Source organism: Durio zibethinus, chromosome 1, assembly GCF_047325235.1.
Source record: "Durio zibethinus cultivar Kanyao isolate XHJ-2024 chromosome 1, ASM4732523v1, whole genome shotgun sequence".
In the NCBI taxonomy this organism is placed as follows: domain Eukaryota; kingdom Viridiplantae; phylum Streptophyta; class Magnoliopsida; order Malvales; family Malvaceae; genus Durio; species Durio zibethinus.
In genome coordinates, this window is record NC_143162.1 from 36,805,062 (window position 1) to 36,815,193 (window position 10,132).

Genomic DNA, 10,132 nt, shown 5'->3' on the forward strand with positions numbered 1-10,132 from the left:
AGTTTAGTTGAAAATATTAAGAATTTTATTTTTATATAATTAAATAAAACAAAAAGGAGTTAGTCAGTCCACTTTTCTCTGTTTCGAGTGTGTTAAAGACTTCTCATAAATCATAATTACTCCACTAGTTCATGTCTTTATTCCATTACTGCTCCCCATAACACGCCGCCGCCAACATCAACACCGCCGTCGTTAACCTAGTCAACCACCGATTTCCAAATTAGAACTCAGATTTTGATCGATCTCACATGGGCGAACAAACCCTGACACCGCCTGAACCACAGGTTCAATCTCAGCCCCCAAATGACTCCTCCTCCACCCCAACCCAATCCCAAGCCTTAGCTCAAACCCAAACTCAAAACGCGAATAATAATACCTCCACCGGCGCTGTTTCTACCGTTAGCACTGTCACTTCCGCCGTTGTAGCTTCTCCAACGGAACTTACCAATGCTCCTCCCCCGACCTCGTCCCCTCCTTCGAAGATCCCTTTCCGCCCTAGAAAAATCCGGAAACTTTCCCCTGACCCGAAATCCGACCCTAATGCCTCCCAACAAGCAACGACTTCCTCAGCGTCCGTAACGGAACCGCCTAAAACCGTCGCCAAAACTCCCAAAACAAAACTCACTCAACATCGAGCCCTAGCGGTTGTGGCTCCACGAATAATGGCCCGGTCCCTCTCTTGCGAAGGCGAGGTCGAAGCCGCCATCCGCCACCTCCGCAACGCCGATCCCCTCCTCGCTTCAATAATCGATCTCCATCGACCTCCAACTTTCGACACTTTCCACACCCCTTTCCTCGCTCTTACTCGAAGCATTCTCTACCAACAGCTCGCTTTCAAAGCTGGCACTTCCATCTACGCTCGCTTCATCGCTCTCTGCGGAGGCGAAAACGGTGTTGTTCCTGAAACTGTTCTTTCCTTAACCCCTCAACAGCTCCGACAAATTGGTGTCTCGGGACGAAAAGCGAGTTACCTTCATGATCTTGCGAGAAAATACCAGACTGGGATATTATCTGACTCGGCGATTGTTAATATGGATGACAAATCACTCTTTAGCATGCTTACTATGGTAAATGGGATCGGATCTTGGTCGGTTCATATGTTTATGATTTTCTCGCTTCATAGACCCGATGTTTTGCCGATTAATGATCTCGGGGTTCGAAAAGGGGTTCAATTGCTTTACAATTTGGAGGAGTTGCCAAGGCCTTCGCAGATGGATCAGTTGTGTGAGAAGTGGAGGCCGTACAGGTCAGTTGCTTCGTGGTATCTTTGGAGGTTTGTGGAGTCCAAAGGGGCTCCTTCGAGTGCTGCCGCGGTTGCTGCTGGTTTTAGTCTTCCACCGCCGCAGCAAGAGGAGCAGCAACAACATCAGCAGCAGCCCCAGCTTCTCGACCCCATTAATAGCATTCTCAACCTTGGGTATGATCTTTTTCTTAGCAAAAAAATGTTTGCTTTATTGAATATTTTGGTTTTGTTAGTTGCATTTCATGAAAAAGAACTGTTTTTTTCTTTGCCTTTTATGAGCTGGATTGACATTATCTATTTTAAGAGCTTAACCATTTTTGCTTTTTGTGCATTTTAGAAGATTCATTTGATCAGTTATGCTTTTGAAGTAGGATTGATAGTAGCTAAGAGGCATCTCTTACATTTATTTCAAGTGCTATTTGTTAGACTTGAAATTTATTACTTTGCTGTCTTTAGCTCTTAAAAAGTTATGGAAGTCATAGAATAGGCTAAATGCTCAATTTAGGATCTAAAGTTTAAGTGTTTTCTCAATTAATGCTACTATCTTTAATTTGATTCAATTAAAGATTAAACGTTTTCGGATGTGTTCAAAAAAGGACTTTGTAACGACAGTGACTTACACGTGTGATGAAATAGTGTGAAACATTTCATTGTTAAGCTGAAAGGGGTAAAATCATATTTTTAATCATTGTATCAAAATAAAAAATAATCCAAATTAATATGAAATCAAACGGGGTTTTAAGGATTTTTTTACCCAAAGCTTTTCAAAATGTTCCATTCTTGTTTCTGCATCAAGCTTTTCAATTCTCTTTGGGCTTGTCTCCATTGTAGAATACTATCTTACAGCACGCTGCTATCCAACCAACTCCCTCTCCCATGGTCTATCTCATTCTCAACAAAAACAAAACCAAATTCAAGAGGAAATTCAACTAAACAACAAAGTCAGAAAATGCAATTGAAAAACATTTTGATTCATTAAACCACTAAGTTTTCAAGAGGAAAAAAAATTCAATTAAATCAAAGTGAAAAGATTCAAGGGCAAAAAGTTTTTCATTAAACCATATTGAAGAAAATTCAAGAGCAAAAAAATTTCACAAAATTAGAAAATTCGAAGGATTCTCAACAAACCAAAGTTCACAGTCAAAAAATTCAAGAAAAAAAGAAGAGGGTGAAATGGGAGGATCAGTTAAGGGGCTTTTTCAGTGGTGAAAAGGAGAAGAAAAATGACACCACTGGAGGTGGCAGTGCCAGCGGTGGCTGACAATGGCAAGAGAAGTTTGGGCTACTTTGAAACTGAAAAGGAAAGAAAGATGGAGGTTAAAACCATAGTGAAAAATGGGATTGCTTGAAGTTATGAAAGTGGGTTTTTTGGGGTTGAAACTACGAGTCTTCTTTGTGGATCTAAATAATTTCAAGTGTTTTATAGAAAATCCACTCAGATAACATGAAAGAGACACCCAAAATGGATTAGTGGATGAATATTTGGCTCATTTCAATGCCGGCAACAGGTGGTCGGCGATGGAAAGAGGCGGCCACGGCGGTGGCTAGTCACCAGTTTCTGGGTTTGTGAGGAACTACTGCTAGTTTGGCCTAGAGAGAAGGAAGAGTGTTTGGGTTTAGTGAGAGAAAATGAAAGGTGAAATAAGAGAGATTTGAAAAATTTTTAGATTTTATAGTAGTACTTTAATTTAATAAAAAAATAGTGATGAATGTTAGCATGTTAAACGAAAACTGATAAAAAATAAAAAATTTAACGGTTAAAGGGACTTAAAGGTGTCTGTAAGTCATTGCCGTTAAGTAATCCTTTTCTGAACACATTCGAAATCGTTTAATTCTTAATTGAGTCAAATTAAAGATGGTAGCCTTAATTGAGAAAATGCTTAAATGTTAAATCGTAAATTGAACATTTAGCCCATAGAATATAAATATCCTGTTAAGGTACCAAATATTTACTTGCTTGGAATTGTACATACCTGCAATGCGATATCATGATATGGGGGAAAATAAATTGAGAAAAGGGGAACTGGCCTCCTTCTAACTCAGGAAACTGACAGGATTTGAATCAACATCTGGAAAGCATTCTGAAATGTGATATTAGTGTGTAAAACACTTCATAAAGAAAGTTAGAAAGACAATAAACAGGTGATTCTTCCGTCCAGAAGAAAAAGGATATATCTTTTTATTGAAAATTAATAAATATAAAGATGTTAATGGTATTTTTTTTCTAACACTCAGTAGAATGTTATATTCTTTTCAATATACATGCTATGGTGATCCAGTGTACTTCTCTATTAATAAAACTATCAAATCTTGATATCAAATATGGAGATAGTAATAGGAAGAGCATGAGTAGATTTACGTTCATATTGGCAGGAAAACACCTTGAAGATAATTTAGTCATGTTTTTGCATTTGAAAGAAGGCAATAAATAGATGTTTGGGCTGTGTATGATATACCTAGCCTCTACTTTGAAAGAGTTTCTTGTGAATGCAGATAGAGTTAAACAGAAGTACCAGTAGTTATTAGTTTGCCTAAAAGTGGAACATTGACAGCTGCATCACCTCTAAGGCATTGAATAGAGGACTGTGTATGATAGTCCTAGCCTCTACTTCACCTTTTAGGGTGTAGGTTTGGGATTGTTGTGGATACTCTAGATACCGTGTTCAAACTAATAATTGTTTTATAATATATATCTCTGTCCATGATCAAGTCATTGGGGAAGTTTACATTATGAGTATTAGTTGGCATGGATGATGGATCACATGTCGTATCTATCCTTGATTCTGTATGGGTAGTCCTCTTGTTTACATAATGGTATAAATCAAGGTTTATGTTGGAGATAAATGACAAATGGAGCCTGTCAATCATTATATGCTTGTCAACCTTGTATGTTTTATGTGCCTGAAGGTCATTTGCAATATTGATGGGAATCGTAGTAGAATCTTCGATGCAAGTTCCATATTGGTACATTGCTGTGGCTCTCTAATGTTGGTGATCTTGGAGTCTTTAGGATTTGATTTCCTATTCTACTTGATGAAATTTCATGCTAAGTTTAGAGATCTTACTGCTGATTGATAATCTACACTTTAGAACCTGTCTTTTAGTTATATCCTTAGATTGTTATGAAGGTGCATCTCTATCACCAGTTTAATATAAAAAGCCTGAATAAGATTTAGTGTAAGGTAATTTTCTTCATTTTCTTATATTGTTTCTTTAATTTTGAACAAGGTAAATATAGAAGTTCAGTTAAATTTCCATGTGGAATTCTAGGCAAGGAAGTAAGTTTCAGCATGGATGTAATTGATCATAAGATATCAAAAGAGATAGTTTATTCCTTGTACTTGATACTCCTACCATTCTCAAACCTTTACTGCCAGAAGACACAATGGAGAAAATGTAAATGCGTGTGCCCCTGTAGTGGCGGCTTGGATTGGGGTTTTCCATGAATTCCAAAAATATCCCAAGTTTAGATTCATCGATGTCTTACGGTATGATGATAAGCTTATGCTTACTGTTTTGTAGTATTCTCTCTCTCTCATGTTGAATTGGGCCAAATTCCTACCCCTTGCCTTCTAACAGGGACTAATCGTTTGATTTTGGGAAAGGGATAACATGAAATTCTTCTGCCAAGTAGTTCATATATATGGGTAATCTACCTATTTCATGCCCTCCACCTTACTTTTAAATTAGTAGATTGGTATCCCAAGTGGAGTCAGTTATGCTATGGATTTACATGGTATATTACAAAAATCACCATGACATTATATCCATGATCTCATGTTTTCTTACACTACGTCTCTGAAAATGCATGCTCATGCTCCCCGGGTGCAATTTTTTTTTCCCTTTTTTCTTTACCTTCTACATAATTGAAGTTTGAACTTTGTTGGTTTTAACATTTCTTTACAATGCTTTTGTAATGATTTTTCTGTCTGTTCTGTTATTAGGGCCTGTGCTTGGGGGCAATGATTGCCATTGGTAACAGAATTGTTTGGCATTTGTCACAATTCATTGATCGCTTGAAGGATAGGGGCTTCAAGGAAAATGTTCGTGTGTAATTAGTTGTTCTGAAAGCCATTAACGTGATAGGCCTTAAGAGTAAAGTCTTTCAACTTTGGTCTCGTAAATCTGCGTCGAGATTGAATAAACACAATGCCCAGTTCTTTAGTCTCTGTGAAAGGACACCAGTTATAGCTGTCAACTGTAACGAATAGGACATTAGTAGGAGTTCAATTCACCGCTGGATGTGTCCTTGCGTCCCTTGAACTGTCTAAATTCTGGCTGCATGTTTGTATATTTTCGCAACTGATGCACATGTTTGAAGTCAGAACCCCTTTTTGATAATCAATTAATGACCATCTATGGTAAAGCCCGACTTAATTGATAGCCATAATGGAATATTGGTTTCTGGTGTTGACACTGGAAAGTACAAAATCTGGATGAAGAATCATTAGCTGGAACTCAAAGATTGATGTAACAAGGACAACCATAAGCACTTCCTCTTGGAAATCCGTGTCTTGGTCAATTTGACTAGGAAATCCTGAACTGTTAGATAAGGTTGCAGCAAACCCATGGCTTGTAATCAGATGGTGGGTTGATGATGTTACTCCAAGTGTGGTTGGTGCATTATTTTCAATTGTGGTTAAGTGAGAAGTGAGCTCGAATATCAAGTTATATGGGCGAGGCGACCAGCTTTAGCCTTTAGGACCAAACCACTCTTCAATTGGGCCAAAGATGGATGATGATGTTTTTCCAACTGTAGATGGTGCATTATTCTCAATTATGGTTAAGCAAGAAGTGAGCCCCAAGATCGTGTCATATGGCCGAGGTGACAAGCTTTGGGTCCAAGCCAGTCTTCATTTAGGCCGGAGATGGATTCGACTAAGCAGGCCGGCGATCTACCCTCACTTTTACAGTATGTTTGGATTGAGAGGAGAAGAAAAAAAAAAAGTAAAGTAAAGAAATATAAAGAAAACAAAATTCATCTTCTTTTGTTTTGAATAAATTTTTAATTTAAAGAAAACAAAAAGGAGAAAATCAAATAACGTTTGATTTTTCTTGTAAACTTAATTTTTTTAATACCTTAATTTGAAAGAAAAATTAGGGAAAGGAAAGTTGAAAAATATTTTTTTTATAAAAAGGTTATTATGTTCATTTTTTTATTAATACTAAAAACTTAATAAAAAAATCTAAGCAGATCACAATTATTTTATAATTTTTTTTAAAATTATTTTTTTTTCAAGTAAATTTCACATATCTTTTTCAATATAAATGTTTTTTATAATTTTTTGGTGATTTGATTTTGATAAATTGTTGAATATGAATAGATATATTTTTTGAGTTTATGAGATAATAAATTAGCTCAAAATTCATCAATACATTTTTGTAAAATATTTTCTTGTTTCATTTGATTAAAAATCATTGTGAGATCTAATAAGATAACAAACATAACATAATCTAAGAGTACTCTAAAATCACAGGTAATGAAAGGTTATAATTGAAAAAAAATTATAATAAATCATTTTTTTTTACTCTTTATTAAAACAATGTTTATTAGAATTCTTTTCTTTTATTAATTTTAATTATCCAAATATGAGTTACATATATCATTTCCTTTCCTTTAAAAAATTTTATTTTTCATTCTTTTTCATTCTTTTCTTTTCATTTTTTTTCTTTTATTAATATTTATCCAAACATAGAGTTAGTCACCTATGGAGCATGGACTATGCCTAACAAATACCATATCTATTCCTTACCATTGTGTTAATTAGGAAGGAATAAAAAGGTTAGAAAAGAACAAATATATATTTAAATATTTAAATATAAAAAATTATTTTTATTTATTTGGTGTGAAATATTGAAAATAAAGGAAAAGAAAGATATTAGAAATAAAGTAAATAAAATTATTAACTTAAGTAGATGAGTGTTTTCTTATCATATTTGGAAGGATTGAATTTGGAAAAAAGAAAATTATTTTTTTTAACTCCTTATTTTTTTCTCTATCAAACAAAAAAATGTGAAAATGAAGTGTTTTTTTTCGTGCTTCCTTCGTTCTTCATCCCCTACTAAATACAGTGTACGCATAATTTCTCTCAGCTACTACTAAAAGATACCTTTAGGCTTGATTTCATCATCTATTTGCCGCATATTCTTGATCAATATCCGTATCAAGCTCTTTGGAATTCCCGCAAAGTGTATTCCAGTCTTTATTACCTTCAAAGAGAATCGTTTTAGGAACCAATGCATTAGCTTTTCATATTTTTTTAAATTGTTGTTGTATCCATCACGGCATCACCCGTCGCATGATTGCTCCTAATATTACTTTCTTAATCCACATGTGATCGAACCAAGGACGGCTTTCAAGAAGGTCAGAAGCAGAAGCTGGCATTGGAATGTCACGTATTCACGACAATTATGTGCAAACATCAATGAAGTGACATTGTTTTACTTATTTACAATGAAAGCTGCCGAGGATCATTCTGGGATATTCTCACAGAATACCTTTTCTTGTTCACTCTTTTAGTGTTCGATTGTCTTCAGTGAAGGCAAGATTGTCACCATATTCTCAGCGCTGACCTGGCATTTCTCAGTATAAAAGTCGAATTAGCAGGAAGACGACCTATCAAGGAAACACAGAACAGAAAAATATGAATTATGAAAACTATGATCCTTCTTTCCCTGACCAACCAGTTGTTGACCAATACCTCCCCTTATGGTCTCGCCTACCAGCCTTTAGGTCCAAGCCAGCCTTCATTTGGCCTGAAGATGGCTCGACCAATTTAGGCAAGGGCTCAACACTAACCTATGCTCAGCTCAATGATTCAGTGCAGGCCATTTCTTTTCAGCTACTCCTCTCATTACAAAGAGGTGACACTGTAATCGTTTTATGCTCACCCGGGCTAGAGCTCGTTGAGATCATTTTTGGGTGTCAAAGAGCTGGCCTTTTGAGCGTGCCCATATTCCCACCAGACCCTTCTTTTTCCGAAGACAACTATCACCACCTAGTCAGAGTTCTCTCCCAGACAAAGCCAAAAGCTGCCATTGCTCACCATGATTATATCACAAGGGTTCAGCAATATCTCTCTTTGCCCTCTAAAGACGAGAGGCTTGCAGAGTTGTTACAAAACCTGAGGTGGATTTCTAATGAAGATGTCAAACATAAAAATGTAGATTCTAGAGTGGGTTCTACGTTTTATAACGGTTGCAAACCTGATGAAATTTACTTGATTCAATACACCTCAGGTGCAACAGGGATCCCAAAGCCAGTGCTTGTGACTGCTGGATCAGCAGCTCATAATGTTAGGACAGCCAGGAAAGCTTATGATTTACATCCAAATAGTGTTATTGTCTCTTGGTTACCTCAGTACCATGATTGTGGCCTAATGTTTCTGTTATTGACCATTGTATCCGGTGCAACATGCGTGTTAACATCACCGGGAGCATTTGTTAACCGCCCTAGGCTATGGCTCGAGCTAATTACAGGGTTCAAGGCTACTTGTACTCCAGTTCCATTATTCACCTTGCCACTAGTCGTGAAGCGTGGTGGAGTTGAAAAAAGAAGCTCACCTATCAATCTATGGAGCTTGAGAAATCTCATTATCATCAATGAGCCCATTTACAAGGCATCAGTTGAAGAATTTCTTCAGGTGTTTAAGCCTTTTGGACTAAACCCATCGTCAATCTCTCCATCTTATGGCTTAGCAGAGAATGGCACATTTGTTTCCACAGCATGGAGAAACAATAACAACTCTGGAAACTCCTGTTTTCCTAATTTTCCTTCTCACAACAAGCTCTTACCAAGTGCAAGACTTGCTAGTGACGAAGAAGAGGACATGAACATTATTGTTGTAAATGAGGACACTCATGAGCTTGTTGAGGACGGAATGGAAGGGGAGATTTGGGTTTCATCTCCAAGCAATGCCTCTGGTTACCTGGGCCATCCTTTCTTGACTTAATTTATATTTAAAGGTAGACTTAGCAACAAGGTTGCGCGGTGCTTTGTCCGAACCGGAGATAGAGGAATTGTGAAAGGGGAAGAAAGATTTCTCTTCGTGACAGGTCGTTGCGTAGACGTCATTAAGCTCCCAAACGGTCAGGATATGCACCCTCATTACATAGAGACCGCTGCTTATAATAGTTTCCTACAGTTTATTAGAGGAGGTTGTCTCGCTGCATTTGATATTTCAAGCATAATCGTTGTTGTTGCAGAGATGCAGAGGAGTGAAAAAGATAATAAGATTTTGAGGAACATATGTGAAAGAATCAGAGAAACTGTTTTGAATACAGAAAAAGTCGAAATAGGGATGGTCGTTCTTGTCAAAAGTGGAAGTGTTCCTAAAACAACTTCAGGTAAAATTCAAAGATGGGCGGCAAAGAACAATCTTCTAGGAGGTAAAATGAATATTCTAATGGAAATGAAGTTTGATAACAATGGGGGTTTGTTACCACCCCCAGGGGAAACGGTAATTGCAAGTTTTGGAAGAGGTAGGCAAGGTGAAGAGGGAAGAGCACTAAGACTAAGAGCTGAAGAGAAAGAAAAGATTCCTTTTTCTTTCTCAAGTGCTTCAATTGTTCGTCCTAGGTTGTCTCGATTGTGAGAGCATAAAAAATCTATCTACGACAAGGATGCTATGTTTTGCTTGTGCCCCAAAATAGTGTAAGAAGAGAGCTTTAAGTCCAGTTGCATCCTTTTCTTTGAGATCATCGACAATGGTGAGAATTAGGGAGTGAATATTAGTTTGTGTGAATGAAACTATATGGCTCATTGCATAACTTCGTAAATAATATATTACTTATACTCTATCTATGGTCTGTGCTCTAAGAAAATAGATTTGAAGAACAAGAACATGAAAACCTTTTCTCTCTGCCAATTTTAGGCTGTAAACCAGAGTT

The 10,132-nt window shown here is 36.8% G+C and overlaps 1 protein-coding gene across 2 annotated transcripts; it reads left to right on the plus strand.

Moving 5' to 3' along the window:
- Window positions 1-62: 62 nt before the first annotated feature.
- On the plus strand, window positions 63-5,609 carry LOC111312725 (alkylbase DNA glycosidase-like protein mag2). 2 transcript variants are annotated; one of them, XM_089768438.1, is made up of 2 exons: window positions 63-1,417; window positions 4,823-5,172. In XM_089768438.1, exons 1-2 carry the CDS (start codon window positions 249-251, stop codon window positions 4,827-4,829), a joined length of 1,176 nt encoding a protein of 391 aa, XP_089624564.1. In that variant the 5' UTR covers window positions 63-248; the 3' UTR covers window positions 4,830-5,172. The 2 variants fall into 2 exon arrangements, with proteins under 2 accessions (XP_089624564.1, XP_022768995.1); XM_022913260.2 differs by lacking the exon at window positions 4,823-5,172 and adding an exon at window positions 5,188-5,609 and having other exon boundaries at window positions 67-1,417.
- Window positions 5,610-10,132: the final 4,523 nt, after the last annotated feature.

What these genes read in the sequence shown, in the direction of transcription:
- LOC111312725 (XM_022913260.2), top strand. Translation starts at nt 249, where the DNA reads ATGGGCGAACAAACCCTGACACCGCCTGAACCACAGGTTCAATCTCAG. An exon ending in AATAGCATTCTCAACCTTGG is followed by an intron (nt 1,418 to 5,187) that starts GTATGATCTTTT and finishes TTCTGTTATTAG; the next exon opens with GGCCTGTGCTTGGGGGCAAT.